The sequence below is a fragment of the Sinohyriopsis cumingii genome, chromosome 1 (genome assembly GCF_028554795.1).
Source record: "Sinohyriopsis cumingii isolate HCF-2022 chromosome 1, ASM2855479v2, whole genome shotgun sequence".
Classification (NCBI taxonomy): Eukaryota; Metazoa; Mollusca; class Bivalvia; order Unionida; family Unionidae; genus Sinohyriopsis; species Sinohyriopsis cumingii.
In genome coordinates, this window is record NC_142961.1 from 71,709,349 (window position 1) to 71,730,307 (window position 20,959).

Sequence of the window (20,959 nt, forward strand, 5' to 3'; positions counted from 1 at the left end):
GCTTGTTGCCACTCTTTAAGGCATATTTTTCATCCAAATATAGGTTTATGCGATCACAATTGTGCAATCGTTCTTATATACCCAGGAATCACACATACAACTAAGATGACTTTGCAGTGTGATTGGCTGAGCTCATAACCACTAGAGAAACTGTATTCCTGCTCCATAATTTGATCCTTACTGCTGGAAGGACTGAATAGAAGCTGACACGTCACTGATCAGACAAACCACTAGATCATCATCATGTCAATAAAATCTGTTGTACACAAAATTGTTTGTCAGATATATAATCCAGCATTCAGAAACCACATTCATAATTAGGTATGGTTTTCACAATTATCCATTCAAAAGTGTATTGACATGATGTTCATGTATTAATTTTTCTAAAGACTTTTCACATGGCCACTGTGTGCCCACAATAGACAAGACTATCCACACAATGACCAATGAGTGCATTAGGGATGAGTTCAAAATATTCCCAATGATGTCAACTCAGCTAAACATAACATGTACAAAAAATACAATTACAGATTTTGTGGCACATCTATCAGACTACTTCACACAATAAAAGGAAACTTCCATGTGTCTACTTAGTATGGCATCTGTGTGCAGTATTTTAAAAAGACTTTGCACTGCTACCATTTACTGTTGCTAAGAATCGGACTGCAAGCAGTGTCTGCCTCACAGTTTTGGTTATAATAATTATGATACAGTGTGCAAACAATTTTAGGATATCCATGAATTAGGTTTTCCACAAAAGAGCACAATTTGGATAATTCAGTTTTACATTTAAACTTATGAATTTTGTTTGAAATAGTATAACATAAGCAAAGAACTATTATCCAATGTATCAATCACCGTAGTCAAGTGGAAATATGTTTGTCATGCAAAAGATCCAGAACGAAATTTTAAACAAGTGGTTTTTATTAGTATTTTTATTTTGCTTTGTTATCGTGAATAAAGAAAGTACTGTATTACTCAGGTTTATTTTGCAAATGCACACAAAACACTGCAGAACTTTTGCTAACCAGATCTTTTGAATATAAAATAAAAAGAAAATTGGTTTGTATTGAGTGGACAGCAGAAGTAATTTGATTGGATGACAGTACTGGAGTTTTCCACCCATAAAGTTCACTTAATATTTATTTTAAAATTTTTTTATTGGAGGTCAAGGTTATGTGTCATATGCTGCATGATAGTCCATTACTATTTAAATTCTAAACGTTTTGTTAAAATGGTAAACAGTGCAGTCTTTTTTTAAAAATCTATCAACTTACTACTTAAAATAAAAAATGTTTTTGATATATTGTTATAAAATTGGTCATATGTAAATAGCAAAGTTGGATAGTTCTGTTGAGTAGCACATGCGACCTTGATTTTGGAAATGGTGTCACACTGATTTTTCTAATTGTATTCACACTTATGTTGTTTGGAATTACTCTGGAATGCATGTCCTTACCATTATGCTACCTTGGTGGATGGATGGATGATTAGCATTTGTTCTTTTAGACCAGGTATGATTTTTAGACCAGGTGTGATTTGTAAAAATATTTTGAATTTGTTCAGATAATGACGGACAAATTGAAATAATTTTTTATCGGCTTTCTTCTTGATGAAAATGTACTTACAATTTGTATTTGATATTCCATAACTCATCAGGAAGGAGAGTGGTTTGGGCATGTTGGTAGTCCTGTTGTCTGAATGACAAGAGATAGTTCTGTCAGCCACTGCAATGTCTGGTACTGAAGACCCATTGAAGCTCTAACCTTGCTTATAATATTTACAATAATATTGGAATTTTCTTGAAAGTTAAATATACAAATGAGCATTAGAGAATAATGCTTTACTTTTTGAAATTTTACCTGTGAGTTACTTTGTTCTTGAAATACAAGCGTGTACATTTTTCAATTTTGAGGAATTCTCCAGTATCTCCATAGAAATAATTAGTACTGTTTTCAGGAGAATGCAGTCTATTATGACTATTTTAATCCTTGATGCCTGAACCTCATAGTTCCAAGTCAAGCAATATAAACAGATATTGTAAAAATCATTAATTTGAAAATTGGAGATCTTTATTAAAACCAGCTACTGATTTAGCCACAGATGGAAATGAGCAGTTCCATCATGATGATTCCTTTAAACATTGAAGCTCATCATTTGAAGACGCAAGACATAATTTATCTGTCTCATTTTCTCCTTGTAACGTTGCCCTCTTAGTAAGAGGGTGGTTAATTGGATTTGGCTGGCGTTATCCAGAGGATGACCTCCCTCGATATTTTAGCCCGATGGGAGTGAAAGAAGAATGGAATTTCAACAGAACTGAGCGAGAATACTGGGAAGAAATAAAGCAATACGAGCCCCCTTTGACAAGAAAATAACAAATTTAATAAGAACAAACTAATAACGGCAATTCCAATTCAAGTTAGATTATATCAGCATAATTTAACAGGTGTGTCTAATTTGGATTTTTTTCATCATCATAACGAGAAGTGAAAAGAGCACAATGTCCACGACCGATTTGCATCACATTCCTGTGTGGACCATATATCAACGTCTCCTAGTTCATCCTTCCTAAGCTCTATGCTTTGCCCCTTCATGCACTTCCTGGTTCTTTGATTCTGACCTTGTCCTTCTTTCTTTCCCCGGACTTCTGTCTTCACACTGTCTCGTCTTTCTCTCAGAAAGCTGTTCCTTAAAGGACAAAATTATCCCATAATTCTGTATACCCCACTCTCTAGAGGTACATACAATTCACTTACGTTATTCAGACACTGCGTAAATTCTGACTTAGTACAGTAGGACATTGACCTCGCTTCCAGTGGCAAGTCTTAAGTTACTATGTGAGCGTCTGTTGAATATTACCATATTCTTTTACATGCTACTACATGTCGATTACTATTGCATGAAATTCACAAATTGTAACTCACAGCAATCCTTAACCTACAAGATTATTCAAACATTACAAAATCAGATATAATTAGGTATTTATCGTTAACTCACGATAGTCTGTATCATCCTAACAAACAAAGGAAGTTATTTCATATAACCCTATGAAATCCTACACATATGAACATTTGGATCGCATGCAATCAATTCTACTTTGAACTAATAACTGTAAAATTAAAAGGTAAATTGCATAACAATTTTAGCATCAACACTTTCCATGAAATTGAATAAAATAAATTGCATAATAACTCTAGCATCAACACATTTCCATGAATTGAATAAATGATACATAATATGGAAACCTAATCATAGCAAACACATTTGCATAATACAACCGAATGATATAATATTACATGAAACTAAAATTGTGTACCTTATTGCTGTTCTCTTTCAGAACTTGTGCGTCCTAGCACTAAACCGGTCTTTCTTTTTACAAGACGACCACCTAGTCCCTTTCTTGTTTCACGAGGAAACCACTAATCTCTTTATGCTTTCCACAGAGTCGAGACTAAGTTTCCTCTTCTAGGAAATTTTCCGACTAAAGAATTTCAACTAAGGTCGTTACTTTAAAGGCTGATTGCTTTAAAGTGTATGCCCTAATTTATTCTGACCAATTGTAGGCAGAGGTCCTTAATTTTTCCCAAAGAAATAATTCTTTTCATCAGGTTTAGACAGTTCAGAATCTGAACGACAGTGCGTGACAATTTCCCTTTGAAAAAATGGTAAGTGGACATAGGTTCCTACCAAGCGGTTAGGGTTGATAGCTAAAAATGTTTACTTTTCTAAGGACCGTGTTAAGATACCCTGGTCAATTTCACTGAGTTGGAATGCTGCCCCTTTGAAGTTTACACTAACATGGGGGGGGGATGAACGAAGAAGGGTCGAAGTGACCCTTCACAAAGACTTTTCTGGCTTAAATGCGATAAAATTTTAGTGCTCAATGCATCCAACTTTAAAGCTCGCTGCAGTTCAAAATTAGACACTTCACACTCCTTAAACTCCGGTTTCGTGACACATCAGGTCAATGTTGGCTGTTGTTGTTGTTGTTGTGGTGGGGTTTAACGCCATTTTTCAGCACACGATAGGCTATACATGGCAGCCAGTATTAATGGTGGAGGAAGAACCCGGGAAAACCCCGGAAAGAACCACCGACCCATGAGAAGCTACTGGCAAGCTTTCTCACATACCCACATTTGCCGAATCCGAGACTCGAACATACGCAGACAGAGGTGAGATGGCAGTGATTCATAACGGAGAGTGCTTTAGACCACTCAGCCACTTGGGGCCCCCAATGTTGGCTGTATAGTGCTGATTAAAAGATGTAAATAAAAGAATTGAACAAAAACAATCTGAAATTCTTTCATTGTAACTGTAGAGTTGAAAACATACAGATAAAGCTGTTCCAATCTGAAAAAAAAAGGTAACCAATTATGATACCGTCACAGTAGTTGTTTATAATATTGCACTTAAAAGTTTATATTATAAACTTAAGATTTATTGCTTCTAGCGATGGAACACTAAGGCTGATGACATAAGTCAGCACCTGACCAAACATAATTTACTAATGACGTCACAATGTAATGTATCTAATACAAGTAGTTTTCTATCAGACCCTTTGTGGTTTTGCTTTGCTTCCACAAAAAGTGAACTGTTTTTCTAATGTTAATTAAATGCCAGAAGTTGGCAGTAGGATTACCAGTCTTAGCCTGGGTCACCCAGACCACTTTAATTGCTATGCTGTAGAAAGTGTAATTAGGTCAGGGGCCGAGTGATCTCAAGCTCTCATCTTTACTGATCACTGCCTTCTCACTTCTGTCCATGTGGGTTAAATCCTCAGGCTCGGCCAATATGGGTATACGAGAAAGCTGCCAGTAGCTACTCACGGCTGGGTGGCTCTTACTGGGGTTTTCCCCAGGCTCTTCTTTCACCAGGTTATACTGGCTGCCATATACAGTGTATCTTTTGCAGAGAAATAGCATTAAATCCCAGAACAACAACAAATCAGGTCATCATACTCCACAGTGTTACCTCCCCTAGGTAAGGTAATGCCATTGACACAGTGCTATAAATTTGGTGGCAAGTTACAACCAGGAGGAAACCATATTAATCACTTTATGACAGTTGGTTTACATTGTATTTACTCTGGTTTTTCCTCTTATGCATCTTTGGTGCATAATCTGAAGAGTTTGTGCAACGTGCTGGAAAAATCTAGGATTTATTGCTTCTAGTAATGGAACAATGGTTGATGACGTTACAAGTCAGCACCTCAGCAGACATAATGACCTCACAAGGTAATTTATCTAATACAGGTAGTTTTCTACCCTGATTAAGTTAAAGCACACTACAGTATTGCTAAAATTTACATGAAAATAAACAAGTTCTTTCAAATATTTTGGATTTTTAAAACAACATGTCCATACCAACATGCATTTGCTTCCACTAAAAAGTGGCCTAAGTGGTGAGGGAGGTTGTGGGTTTGAACCGCAGCAGAGTCATACCAAAGTCTTATAAAAATGGCACTTGCGGCTGCCTTGCTTGGCACTCAGCATTAAGAGGTTAGTGTTAGGACTGGTCAGCCTGGTGTCGGGATAATGTGACTGGGTGGGACATCATGCTACATGTCTGCAGCATGATGCCCCAGTGCTAGATATTACTATAAATTGCCACACTACAGACATCATAGAGATATGACTGGAAAATTGTTTAGCTAAGTTTAAAATCCAAATCACACACACTCCACTAAAAGTGAACTGTTTTTCTAATGTTAATTAAATGCCATGAATTTGGAAACCAAATTATCAGTTAGGGCTTTCATGACTCAAGCTGATTAAAATTGTATTTCCACTGTACTACATGAAGATCTTACAGCGACTGCTTCAGGATCATGTTCTGGTAACCTTTGAACTAACTGATGAAAATGCAGCATTCGGGAATTTAAAAGTGAACCAAATGTTTGGCACACATTGATGCTCTTCAGTTGTACTGCTTAGTCTTCCAACATGATATGAGACTTCATCTGATTGGCTGATACTCTTATCAATTATTAGTAATAACATGGGTTGCGAGAACATGGCCCTTAAGTGGTCGCTATCATATCTTCACATGGGACAGTGGAGATCTGATTTTAATCTCGTTCATGACTGCACTTGATATCACCATGTTAATACACTGAGTGGTTAAAAGTATGAATGAATGACAGTGTTACATAAAGCTTAGAATTTCAAAAAATAGAGCAAATATTTACAAATATTTCATCATACTTGCCAAATATTGAGAAGCTATATTTCAACCAATTAGTGAATTGGATTTTTTTTTGCTTTTGCTCAATTTGAGGTAAGATCTTCCAGGTACACTGTGTATATCACAAATACTTTAGTAATTCTGAATCACTGGTCATGTGGCTGTTTTAGATATGCCTGAAAGACCCTGATTGTAAATAGTCCACTCAAGCGCATAGCTGCTATTATATCATAATTTCGTTTACATAATTCCGTGAGGTGCCATCACTATTAGCAACATCATAGTTGGAGGCTATCAAAACACAATGATTTCTTCAGTTTTTTTTATGCATCTGCCAAGGTGGAGCGTATTATGTTCTGATGTTTCTCCAGCTATCCTTCAATCATTTGCTTTCTGCACAATACACTGAGATGTCCCACATTCGCAGTTACCAAACATCTTGGATGGCTTGCACCTGGTGCATGGAAGAACCATAATGATATTGGACTCTAGAGCTGAAAGGTCAGGGTCATTGTGAAAAAAAATGGTTTCTGCACAATAACTCAAGTTCATCACCATCTACAGTTACCAGAATTTGCACATGTTGTAAGTAAGAATGCAATTGATTTTATGTTCATAGGTGAAGATCATTCTGATTGAAGGAAGAAATGGTATGTGCAGAATTACTGGAGTTCTCTGTCATCTACCAATACCAAACTTTCTGGATGGTTTGCTTTTTGGATATACTCAGATTTGGAGCTTAAAAGGCCAATGCCACTGTTACTGAAGGCTGAAAAATGGTTTCAATACAGTAACATTAGTTCTACATCCCATATCTGAACTAAAATAGTTTATTTAATGTATAACATTTTATAATGATTAAACTGCCACAAGACAACCTTATTATCCACAGCTTAGGTTGAGCTTATCTATAAGTTATTTTAACAGTGAGAAAATATATATGTTTGTCTTGATAAAATTTGCACACTACCAAGTACTGTTTGAGCAGTACATTGAGGATGAGTAAACACTCAAGGTTTATTGGGTAGTTAGAAAGGAAAACATATTTGTGGAGTTTAGATATAGTCATCTCACCGTCCAGCAAATAGATGGAGGGACGTTAAAACCGTTTCAGTCATATTCACTGATATATCCTAGTCAAAATCGACAAATGGTAAACATGTGGGATCCCATAAAAGAAAAAGAATACAGGCTTGATTATGAAGGATTTATTAAGCATATTTAGTATAAAATTATGTGAACAGTGAAGGAAGAAAATGTAAACAAGTGAAGCAGTTTGATGTTAAACTAAATATTTGTTATAAACATTCACTGAATGGCTTGGTTTTGTGCCCTTCTATAGTGAAACCGTTCTTTACTTTCTGGCAACCTGCAAATTAAAAAAATGAAACAAAATTGAATAACACAAAATCACATGAAAATTACTTGATCAACGTTTTTTTTTTGTATACAATTTGTAATTTTGATGTTGCCAAATCACAGATCTTGAATTTTTTTAAAGTGTCTGACTAGTTATGATGTAGTATTGATTGCAGGTCAGTTTCATTATTTTTCCACAGAATGCATGCATGCATGCACCCATAACTTGTCACATTGGTTAGAATCCAGTTCCAGTAGGTGAACTATCAAGTTATGGTATATACTCACTTATGAGTCGATTCTAACTGCAAACATTTAGATCTGCCATCACATAATCCACTGGCAGATCTGGGTATATGCAGTATTTTAGACATCAAATTGGGTTCAAGAATTTGAAGAAATAACTATTTAAATACCTTCCAAAACACAAAGCACAGCTATAGTAGGATTCTATTTATAACTTAGGTTATGGGAACCACAGCTGAGACTACCAAGTAAACTAACTGTTCAAATGAAGAGGTTTATTTTCTTCTTTTTTTGCTCTTTACCAGGGACAACACAACAATGATAAAAGTGTTCATTGGAGTATCTTCAATGACACTACATGCAAAAAATAATTTATTGCTTTGTAGGATGTCATGGTGGAAAGCTTTTTTTCTATTATTGATCATTTATGGAGTGATCATTGTAATAATAAAAAAAGCTACTTTAGTGGAAATGTGTCAGATGGTACAGTGTTTCTTTATTAGAACTTTCATAATTTAACACAGGAATTGGACTTTACATGATATGAAGCTTAAAGTGAAAATTCTTGCTAAAGGTACATGATGTACTCAGTTGATGCATCATAAAATCAGCCTTTATTTGCCCAATATTTTGGTAACACAGGAGATCCTCATTCAGGGTGCTGCATTTGTGACATATAACCACCACCATTTCCTGTTATTGCCATGTTAGCACTTTCAGATATAATGTACTCGACGTACTGACGTGTGTGATTGAGAGAGGCAGTGAACATGTGTACAGTAACAAGGCCGTGTATGATTAAGTGATTTTGCTGCATTTTTAGTCACAGATCATTGGATTCATGGTTTTATAAGATAACAAACATGACATAAAGAATGAATAACTGGTATCCATAAATTTTGTCTAATTCGTGATGCTAAAAGCTACATCGCATGCTATCAAGAATGTGTGACTATACAAACTATGTGTGAAGAATTTGCTGCAATATAAAGTAGAATTCCTATGCATCCATATTTGTTCTAATAATCAATACCCACCACAATTGTGTGCAGCAACTGAGTATATAAAACCAATCTGATCGATGCCGACTCAGATAATTTGTGTACGATCTGGCCAGTATCACAAATCGAATGTGCAAGTGCATCATCACAGAGAGAGGGCGTTCTTCAGTTTTTAAACTAATGAATTCTTTTTAGGCATTAAGGGATTGCAGACTAGGTGCAAGATTCACTTGCCTCTGAAACTGAAGATCTTGAAAACATGCTAAAGCTATCTCCAAAACTGAAGATTTGACAATGGAAATGCTCCAGTGATCATGGGCAATTTTATATTTTTCAAAAGCACGCATTACAAAGAATTTTACTTAGCTCAGTTTACAGTCAATATATACCTTGGATTGACTGTAGCAAATCATCATGACAAAGTAAAGGGGCCAAGAGTTTGAATCTATATTGTTAGATTGGCCAGTGTGTGATTAAGCCAACATGGTGTGGCCATGTGATATTTACAATGGTGAAGAGTGTCAGAGTACCTGGATGAGGTCAACATGGTGTGGCCGCATGAAATTAACATTAGTGCAGAGCGTCAGAGTACCTGGATGGAGACAACAAGTTGTGACCCAGTCATAATTGTAATGTGGCATATATCTGGATTATCTCCTAAACAAGAACTTAAAAATTGGAACACCAGTTAATAACTGAATGAAGATTAATATAGTTATACCAAAATCCTGATTTCTCTTTAAGTATCTAATGGTCAGAAGTATGTATTGCTGACACATACAACTTAACAGATTTCCTACCGATTTCTTAGGATCCCATTTACAGAAATCACATTCAGCCCCACAGACATCACAAACATCAGAGTTTCGTAGGACCGCAGGAACATAGAAAGCAGTTACTTCATCTTCTGCAAAATGTATAGAAAACATATATATAATGTATCCCTATGGAAAATAATGCATTTGTGAGCATTGATAAGTTCATTATTTTAGTGTATCGCATAAAAAGAATATGGACAGTATTAAATAAAATGCATAAATTCTGTGCAAAAATACTCTAGTAAATAATGACATGCATGAATATGCTCACATTATTGAAGAGCTTGTACATATGTGATTCTTAACACTTTCCAAGTGACAACACTGTCATTCGATTTTTGTAAGTGACATTACTAAAAAAAGCAAAGCCATTGATTTTTTGTGTGCAAGACCTGTGCTCTTTGTTCAAAGATGACCATAACATCGCTATCTAGATTGGGTTTTTTGAGTATGGTGGCGCTCTACCGTTTCGTATTTTGCATAGGGTTAGAATTTTAAAGAAAAAGAATTTCCCCAGGTTTCTTCACTGGTTACACTGGCTATTTAAAAAGACATTGTATATCTTAGGTATTATTCCAAGAACCTTTAATTCTTTTTATTTTGGTTAATTCCCTTTATTTTGGTGTATGATTGATGGGTGTAATATGGTTTATAGAGTATACAGCTGTGCACCTTTGAAAATGCTAGCTCCAGTTGATCATTTTCGCTTCCTGGATTTCAGAGGTAAATTGTAAAAAAATGAGCCAGTAACTTTTTTTTACATTTTATATATTTGGTAATTCATCCATTGCACTTTCAGAAGCTGGTATTGTCTAGTTGGGCAAAATTTTCCCAATTTTAATAGGTGCTAAAGATGGTGTACTTTAGACTAATTACGATGAATTTTTTTAGCACAAACGAGCAGTCATTTTAGTTAGCAGTGTGCTTAGATCATGTACAATTTCCATAAGTACAATATCCAAAGAAATGTTAGCCACATTACCTCTGTCGACCATCCAGGTTTTGCATGCATACAACAGGATTGGCAACACAATGGCTTTGTAGACCTTCAGTTTTGTTTTGAGACTGATGTTATTGAATGTACTTTGCCAAAAGCCACACATGCTTTAGCGATTAGTTTGATCTTTGATGTGGACTGCATGTGACAGTGTACAACCAATATAGGTGATATAGATTAACTTTTTCACTGCCACGTGGGTTGTGATTTACTGTTATGGTAGGCTCTGAATAAGGCTTTCCAGGTGCAGAATGGATCATCAAATGTGTCTTCTTGATGCTTATTGTGTGACTAAAATCGTTTCAAACTGAAGAGAAGTTACTCTGTTAAATTCAGACTGATTTGGCTACAAATAGGAGATCAAGTTTTTCTTCACCCATTGTCTCATCAGATTACAGCTGGGGTGGAGGGATAGGCATGTCTGATCCCCCAAGGAGGATTTTCAAAAAGGTGCCATATGTTGATGTCCAGTAACAGGCTTAGCCTGACCTAACCATGCTTGTTGACCCGATTGAATAGCTTCTTACTCAAAGAACGAATCAAAAATAAGCAAACGAAAATAAAAAGGAATGAAGTTGGTTGTGAAAACTATTAAAACTTGAAAGTGTTGATATAGTTTCAAGAGGTAATTTGAAACTTTACATTGGGTACATGAACGTCATGTTTAACTTCGAATCAAGTGAAAATTCTACAAAATACGTACCTGGAGAATAATAATCATATATACGAACTGGAACAAGAGCTGCACCAGCAACAAGTCCAACTCTCTGTACATTGGTACTCACACACGTCTTTTCTTGACCAAGCTAATAATAATAATAATGCATGTTTTATGCAAGTATGATCTCACAAATAATAATAATAAATATGTACTGCTTAAATGTGACCTCACTATCCACAACATTTTTCTACAGTGAATTTTAAATGACCACCTTTATTGATATGTTGTTTTCATTATCACCTTTCATTTAACATACAATTGGAGCATTCTGGAAAGGAAAATATGTACTTTCCCTCCTGTCCTTCTCCCCACACTTTTTGGCAGACCTGGAAATTGCTAGAAAAATTACTAGACTGGCAGTGTAGGCACAATATCAGAGTTGAACTGACGTCCTAGATGGTATAACGGTACTAATTGCGCAAGTCCAGGTGGGCGGAGCTTAAGGTGTATGGAACATTGTATTCAGAATTAAAGAACAACACTAGCTGTGATTGGTGCATTATGTAAGAGTTGTACTTTCTGTTTGGCTTAAAAAAATGTTGAGCCTATTGGCAACATGTGAGTTTGCATTAATTTCTATCTAGATCATATTTTGTATTTTTTATGATTTTTTTAAAATATGGTACACATGGCTGAAAATGTGCTTGTTGTGACTAGATAACTCTTACCCCTGTCTAGTTCCAGTAGAGTTATCTCTCTTAAATGCAATGGAGTACCTGGTTATGTCATTGTCAAATTGACAATCTAGCATTGTTCTATATGACAGTGTGTGACATGCATCCCCAAGTAGGACAGAAAGTATATTTATTTCACAAAACATTAGCATTGAGGTATATGGAAAAACAATTGGTACCGTGATACCTAAAGGAAAGAATAGCCTCACAGTGTATCCATAGAAACGCATACATGTGGGCGGCATTTATGAACTATACTAGTTTGATGTAGGAAAACAAATGTGTACTGAACAGTTTTGGTCAAATATTGAAAGTTCTTTAAGAATAAAATGTATGAAATCTTCAGAAAATAGCACAAGTTGGCTTTGGATGGGGACGTTTGATAACTATAGCTATGATAGATATAGGCTTGTGTTACCTGATGCCTTTATGTATGTGCTGTTACCTCCTAGATTGGAATGCATGCAACAAAATAAGTTATGTAAACATAATATAATTGATTTTGGCCAAATATTGGCTATTTTACCTGCAAAAGATGAAAAATCATGTGTACAAAAACAGCTATCTTGTTCTTGTAAGGCATGCCATAAACCAGGATAGAGAACACTCTAAGTACACTTGTAGATAGATCACTTGTACCATGTGGGATGTTCTGGCATGAGTAATTTTTAGGTAATTTTTTAAGGATATGGTATTTCTTCCCACTTTGATTTGAATTGGCCTGCTCTAATTGTCTTTTTTTTTTTTTACACTTTCCTGCTTTGAAATTGTTCATGTAGTTAGTTCAGTTCTCTTGCATTCCCTTTTGTTGAAGTAGCAGTGAATACCAACAAACACGAACAGTTTCCTTAAGTCAGCATTTCCCATTGGCACTTGTATAAGCCCAATTATAATCTACTATTGACTTTCAATTAATCCTATTTCTTTGTGTCAAGCTGCTCTTGTGGAATTTCCATGTTTGGTTCAACATTACAGAATGATAACCATTTTAGTCACACAGTGCGTATTCATTCCATTCAAATCCACACTGTTCTTGAAACTTTGCATCTCATCGCAAGAATCCAAATTGGCATGAGATGATATCTGCATGGTTATGAAAGGCTGCACTCTACATGCTGGCATTGTAGAAAATATGAACTATGTGATATGAAAGAGCTGCGTCATCTTAGAAATTAAAATTACATGACTCTTGAGGTCTCCACTAAATATAGGAGTCTAAATGTTAGGTTCTCACTTTATCAGTAATGTATTTTGAGATAATTTAATTGCAATGAAGTTAATACAGGTTGTTGATGAACTCATCTATATTACATGGATACTGTATTAGAGGTTACCACACCTTATGTATATCATTCAGTTATCTCCCTTACACTAGTCATAACATTTCAAGGAAATCTCACATTTTCAGTAACTGGTTATGAAAATAAAGAGAAGATTTGTGAAGTATTATATTAGCCCTCTATCTTGATGCAAATGTAAGTAGAAGCAATTTAATAATTTCTCACAGTAAAGTTTACAAGTTTGAAAACTGATAAGGTATGTTCTGTTTGGATCTGAGATAAGTTTCTCTCTATCTTATGCCAATTATTATTAAATTCTTATGTAGAAGAAATATACTTTATATGTATCTATATTATCTAAATTATTCACCCTTTCATATTAGATGGAAATGAACACAACTTCACTTGAAATTTGGGTACCTGTAAGGGATGTTATAGCACAGTTGCCATTGGGCTGTCCTTGGACCTGTTGGGCCCTGCCCCATATATTTGTCCAAGGTAAGGTCATCAAACTTTCACTTCTCATTTTCAGCATTGCTGATTTTGCCTCCTTTAATTCCTTTATCATAAGCTACCTCTCCCTTTTAGATAAACACTTTCCTCCTGTTTTTAACTCCATTTGATGTGCTATACTTAGTGTTTATATTTGGCATTTTTCTGTATTTTATTCCCCTAAGTTCAGCCCCCAATGCAACATAACCACTTAGAAGCTGTGATTTACTATATTTGGTGACTGATTGGCTTATTGAAACAATTTTATTCACATTACAAAGGAGGAAAGCTTACTATTTGTGTTACAAAGAGGATGGGTAGGTGGACCTTTGTGTGAGGACTGGTGGTTAGTGACTTCTTGTATCTGCAGATAGTGTAATGTGGTCAAAGCTTATACTTTATAATAAGATTGGGTCATGTCCACCTGTCTCTGATGTTAAGTTCTGCATCTACCAAACAAATATAAATTCCTTTCTTTTAGGTGAATTGTACATTTTGAAATAGGACAGGTACATACTATTTGGTACATTGACCTTTGACCTAGTTATTACATAATATGACATAATGTGATTTATCCCATATCACCTATGTGAAGTTCAATAAGTGCTGATAGGAATAAGATACAAGTCATAGTTGAAAGAATTCATTTTATTTCAAAAGATGATTTTGATGGTGAAGCAAAAGTATGAAAACAATAGTTCAAACAGCTCAATGACATTTCTATACACATTCATATAAGACATAGGTTAGTACCTCATCAAATTGTTTTTCACAAGTGAGACTAAGTATATTTGTTACTTATACAGTCCCGAACTATTTCACAGATTATTGGAAAAATTAAGGTTTGCTATAGGTATAACGGTACTAATTGCGCAAGTCCAGGTGGGCGGAGCTTAAGGTGTATGGAACATTGTATTCAGAATTAAAGAACAACACTAGCTGTGATTGGTGCATTATGTAAGAGTTGTACTTTCTGTTTGGCTTAAAAAAATGTTGAGCCTCTTGGCAACATGTGAGTTTGCGTTAATTTCTATCTAGATCATATTTTGTATTTTTTATGATTTTTTTAAAATATGGTACACATGGCTGAAAATGTGCTTGTTGTGACTAGATAACTCTTACCCCTGTCTAGTTCCAGTAGAGTTATCTCTCTTAAATGCAGTGGAGTACCTGGTTATGTCATTGTCAAATTGACAATCTAGCATTGTTCTATATGACAGTGTGTGACATGCATGCCCAAGTAGGACAGAAAGTATATTTATTTCACAAAACATTAGCATTGAGGTATATGGAAAAACAATTGGTACCGTGATACCAGATACTCCAATCACAGAAACACACACAAACAAATTTCACTGGGAAAGCCTCTCTCACCTACCCACAATCCAAGCTCTAGTCTGTTCTGGCTGTGAGATTATGAAGATTCATTGTTAAAACTGGTTACCATTTCCACTAAATTGTATGATGACAAATTTATATAACTATATGCTGTTAAAAATAGCACTTAAACATGAACAGTTTTCAACATTCAATGTATAATAACTTATCCAGGTTCACAGTCAACAAGGAAAAATGTCTCCATTTATGTATAATTTGTGATTATAAAATCTTTATATACTGACCTCATCAAAGTAGAGTATTAGTTTTTTATCCCCTTCAATCTTTTTAATAAAAGGCATGTCTTTGATTGAGGACTTGTCTGCAACAAAGCCAGATGGTGTACCAATCTCCATTACTGTCATTGAGCTAACTCCGTTTTTAAGGTATCTAACAAAGAAAACAGTGATATAAATAGGATGCACATACTGAAATGAATCATCATTTCTGTCCACTGTGTACATCCTATAAATGTGTACGAAACATGAACCTTCTACACTCATCCCCACACCCGGATATGAGTCACTTATATAATACAGAGATCCCACCCCCACTCCTGGGTGAAATGCCACTTGTATAATAAATGCATGACTTGTGTGAATGAAACAAAAGTTGGGCAAGATATTTTCTTTTTATTAACGCATATTTTGCAGAACACGTACTGATACTAGTATAGAGACAGCGATTGGACCACCAAATACACTTGTACTATTGCGATTGGACCACCAAATACACTTGTACTATTTGGGATTGGACCACTAAATACATTTGTACTATTTGGGATTGGACCACTAAATATACTTGTATTAATTGGGATTGGACAATTAACTACAATTGTATTATTCTGGATTGGACCACTAAATACACTTGCATTTTGTATTGGACAACAAAACACTTATTTTTTTGTATTGGACAACTAATACACTTGTATTATTTGGGATTGGACCACTAAATACACTTGTATTATTTTAAATTGAACAACTAAATACAAGTATTTGACAGGAAAGCAAACTATCATTCTATCATAAGACAAGTGTATAATTGACAAATTACACTTCATATATACTCACCTTCCGCAAACTTTAACTGTATAGGAATTTATGTCTTCATTTGGCAGCATTATTTCCAATGCAAAGCTTGGTTGCTGAGTATGGGATTCTACGTTATAAAATGTTGCAATCTGGAAAATAATGTAAAAGTTCAGGCTGTATATTTTTACCTATGGCCATGCAGGTCAGTGTCAACCAGGGTCTTTTGTTGTTCAAATTCTGTTTTTCAATAAGGATTGAGCAAAACCTTAAACACTGTGTCAACTCTAAGGGGCTTTGGAACTTCTTTACTGGCACTGACCTGATAGGATGTATTGTTCAAGTCTGACACCACATCAGTAGGCATATTTTAAAGATACACTATTTGATTATGATCTTCGATCGCGGCATAAAAATAGGTCCAATGTTAAGAATCTGTTTTTCAGAGATACCTGGCTCCAATAAAACACTGGATGAAATATTACTGATTTTGCACATTTGCTTCCACATTGTGTGTGTGTGATTTGGATTTTTGACATATCTTTAAAAAAAATTCAGTCATAATGCTACAGTGTCTGCAGTGTGGCAGTTTATAATATCTTGCACTGGGCATCATGCAGTCCGTACGCTACTATCTTAATGCTGAGCGCCTAGCAAGGCAGTTTTTAATACCCATTTTTTTATTAAGTCATTGATATGACTCGGCTGGGGTTCGATCCCACGACCTCCCGCATCTGAGGCGGACACTCTAACCACTAGGCCACCGGAGCGGTCTCTTCCACATGTATACATTATACATAATTATTACCAATATATGGTCATGGTAAGTTAGATATATCAGTATCTAGTTTTCTAGTAATTCCATCAATTAGTACAGATGTAAATTTGTAGAGGTACATAACTAGGTACCTTTTTGGGACAGTGGGTTGAACACCCATAGCCAAAATAACATGAAGTGTGTCTCCTTGAGTTCAAAGCCATGGTTGCATTAAATCTAGACCCATGTTTTAAACCATTCAGCGATGGTGTATATATTTTTAAATAACAACCTTTCCTGTTCACATTTGGAAAATTGTTTTGTTTACACCTCATTTATAAAATGTTTGAATTGATAAAAGCATGTATCCGCCACATTGGCAAATCAATTTTTTAACAATTTTAAAACAATTGTTGTTTTTTCTTCTTCTGCACACGCTAGGCTATATACCGTGGTCAGTATATCTGGTGGTGGCACAACCCAGAAAACCCCCTGTGAGAATATAATTTGAAAAAACAAAATTGGATAAAAATTTCACCTTTTTTAAAGAAACTCAATCAGAACAGAAGACATAAAGATTAACTTATCGTCAGTATCTCAAAGTGTAACTCAATATTTTTTGTTTGGCATTTTAAATACAAGCTCAGTTACAACAATGAATTTGTCAATGGTAATGATATATAGATTAGGAAAATAATCGATAAAAAGAACTTGAAAATCGGAGCAATAGTCCCATTTTAATATATACTGACCTCAACTAGTCCTAATCCTCTTCCAGCTGCTGAAATGGTCACCTCTGTAATGTTGCTTGGGATCTAGGAAAATTAAAATGAAATCTGGAGAATAAACTTTAATGAACAACTTCACATAATATCTACGCAATTTTAGATTATAAATAAAATATGCAAACTAAAACAATGGAGAACATTTTTCTGTAGGTGCACTCATAGTTCAGTCATAAGAATTTACATCCACACATGCTGCCTATCAGGTATGCAGTATTTATATTAATTGCACATATACTTTTTACAAGGAAGATTTAATCTTCATTTCAAACTGTTTATGTATGTAATCCTAAAATGTAACATTCTTCAACATAATAATTAAAGTTAAAATTATACAACAAGTGATTGAAACTAAAACTGCATACATGACTTTTTCTATTAATAAGCAAGAAAGAATGAATGTCAATGAATCGGATTACAGATGGACTGTCTTTTATGATTTTTAGGCCAGCAATTCCTATATAGCAAAAAGAATGCTTTTTAAAAAAAATACAGTATACAGATTGGTTTTGCATTTAGGCTCTGTCGCAAACACTATGGAGTAACATTGAGAATGTTTTACCTGAACTTGTGCATCTTTTTTCACCAAAATGATGATAAAACCATACAACACTGAGATGGTGAGTTTTCTATGCCATATGGATCAATTAGCATTTGAAAACTAATTTCTTGTTAAGTACAGGTAATCTTTTGGTACAAGAAATGTGGTCCAAATAGTCTGGTAGACATGAAAGATAAGAATTTATGGCATGAATCTCTCATCACTGCTTGCTCTAGACTTCAATGCATAAAAAGGGCATTCTGTCTGAAACAACAGGGGCCAAACATTATTTTTTAGAAGGATATAAGAGAGAACACTCCCTTGTTGTAAATTAGATTTTTTCTTCTATTTCATATTTACATTTGAATTATTGAGACAATCGTGCACAATTTATTTTTTCCCCTATCATCTGGTACAAGGTGTAAACTAATTTTAACAGGATATTATAAAAGTAATAAATATGACAAGTGGGTGTGTACATGCATGTATTATTATTATTATTATTACATCGAAGGACTGTAGAACCAATGAATTGACTGAGTTGACTGTTGCATTTTCTGTGAATCCTGAACCTGGGGTGCCAGTTAGTTGTATTGAGAGGTTGAAATCTTTGGAATACACACGAGATGCCATCTCTGCCAGTGCTTGAAGTGCCACCACTGTATCCTGCAAGAAAAAAAGAAAAAACTTGATTATCTGAATTCGCTTAGACAATGATTCAGATTATCGATAGTTTGGATATTAGGAAATAAAAAAAGAATACCAAAGAAAGTAATTATGTTGGAGATGGGTATGTATGAATGAATAATCTAAAATAAGAGACCAAATAATTTATGTTATTGAGCATGGATATTCATTATTAACAGTGGATCTATATACCTATGCAACAAGCAAACCTACATTTTATACAAAATATGCATTACTGTGGTAAGTATTACTGTAAAAAATGTTCAGATTTACTGTATTTTCCACACTTTACTAGCCTCTGGTCCTCTACGCAGACTTTAACTTTGACAATGTATTTGTACCTCTTCAGTTTTTACTGTTCATGACATGGAGTTTATGTTTGAAGCAACAAGTCTTTTGTATATACTCTGCCTTAAACTTTAGGCACTCATTTGGTTAAGAATTAAGCTTCAGTTTGAATTAAAAGTGACTGTTACCTGAGTTGAGGAAAATCCACCATATGGATTTCTCTGACGTGTCAACCATTTTAGTACCATAAGTCCATTGTATGCATCATTTGCAAGTGCCAGGGACATCAGGGCATATGCTGTAGTTTCAATGTTTATGGCTTTTTCCTTCTTTAATGGGTAATCTGGAACAATTTTGGTTGGTGAAGCATCTTTCTTCACCCAGTACTTCTGACCATCTGTAGTTTATGAGAAAGACAGAAAATGTTAAATCCACTGCAAGACATACAACTTGACATTATAATGGATGTACTGCGTTTAAAGACTTCATGTCTGGAATTAAATGGGGGGAGAGAACCTCGTACAATATTCTTTCTAGAAATAGGCAGTTACCTTGATCAGGTGTTTATAAATCGATTGTTAAAATTTCATGCTGCACTTTCAGCAGAAGGAGTCACGAGATTAAGGCAAAGTACAATGTGACCACTTTAGTGGCTTAGTGGTTAGAGCATCCACTTCAGATGTGGGAGGTCAAGGGTTCAGTCACCAGCTGAGTCATACCAAAGACTTACAAGAATGGTACTAACAGCTGCCTCGCTTGGCGCTCAGCATTAAGAGGTTAGTGTTAGGATTGCTTAGTGTTAGGTCTGTGGCATGATGCCCCAGTGCTAGACATCACTATAAACTGTCACACTGCAGACATCGTAGTGATATGACTGAACACACACACACCAAATACAGTGCTAATAGTTGTCAATACGATGGATATTTGTGGGTTAAAATTAATCTTATTCCTTGTACGGAAAAAATCTATAAACATAATATTTAAACCATCAAGATATCTTTATTAATTCGAACCATGTTGGTTTCATTACAATGTATATTAAGACGATAAGTTGGTTATTTTGTTACTTGAAAAAATTCAGTGATTGAGTGTACATGTACTTAAAAAGAAAATTATGCTTGAAGAAATATGAGTAGAATGGCATGTTTAATTGCACACACAAAAAGAGATACAACTTATATTCTTTATTTTTTACAGTATAAGGCTATTTTTTCCTGATTAGAATGTTGGGGTTACCTTCTGTTTTGGCAAGGGCATTTAGTTTAGCTAATGCAACAGATGCCTGTGGGCTATTTGCCAACATCAACACATAACTAATGATAGCAACTTCATACACATCTGTCAGGTCGTTTACATCTTGTTCCAAACGGGAAAGAGAAGACTTTGTTGCAGATCGTATTTTGTCCTCCATCTGAAATTCCGTAAATAGGGAAGAAAGAAATTCATCAAATAGATGAATAGGAAAGACAATATAATTGTGTAATCTTTAAGGAAATCATCAGTATCTAAGAACTGTAATGTACAAACAATAATACAAGAAAAATTGGTGAAACAACAAGCGAGGAAAGTTGAGGTAAATTTTATTTGACGTGGTTACAATGGAAACTTTGTACATACCCAAGACACATTTAAGTGAAGCAGAATACGTTTTCTAAAATGCAGTCTATTTTGTTCTTGTTCTTTTTTAAACAGCAGCATGTTATGCTTACACTGGGTACT

The 20,959-nt window shown here is 34.9% G+C and overlaps 1 protein-coding gene across 1 annotated transcript in view; it reads right to left on the reverse strand.

The window, feature by feature from the left end:
* Positions 1-7,379: 7,379 nt before the first annotated feature.
* LOC149807098 (CD109 antigen-like) overlaps positions 7,380-20,959 on the reverse strand; it is a 68,412-nt gene continuing 54,832 nt past the window's right edge. The window contains exons 29-37 of the mRNA XM_089961954.1: positions 20,477-20,651; positions 19,426-19,634; positions 18,770-18,928; positions 17,689-17,751; positions 16,222-16,331; positions 15,397-15,541; positions 11,311-11,413; positions 9,593-9,699; positions 7,380-7,555 (exon numbers count right to left, since the gene is read on the reverse strand). Of these exons, the coding sequence (XP_089818080.1) occupies positions 7,541-7,555; positions 9,593-9,699; positions 11,311-11,413; positions 15,397-15,541; positions 16,222-16,331; positions 17,689-17,751; positions 18,770-18,928; positions 19,426-19,634; positions 20,477-20,651 (1,086 nt within the window). The 3' untranslated portion in view covers positions 7,380-7,540. The remainder of the gene's footprint in view (positions 7,556-9,592; positions 9,700-11,310; positions 11,414-15,396; positions 15,542-16,221; positions 16,332-17,688; positions 17,752-18,769; positions 18,929-19,425; positions 19,635-20,476; positions 20,652-20,959) is intronic.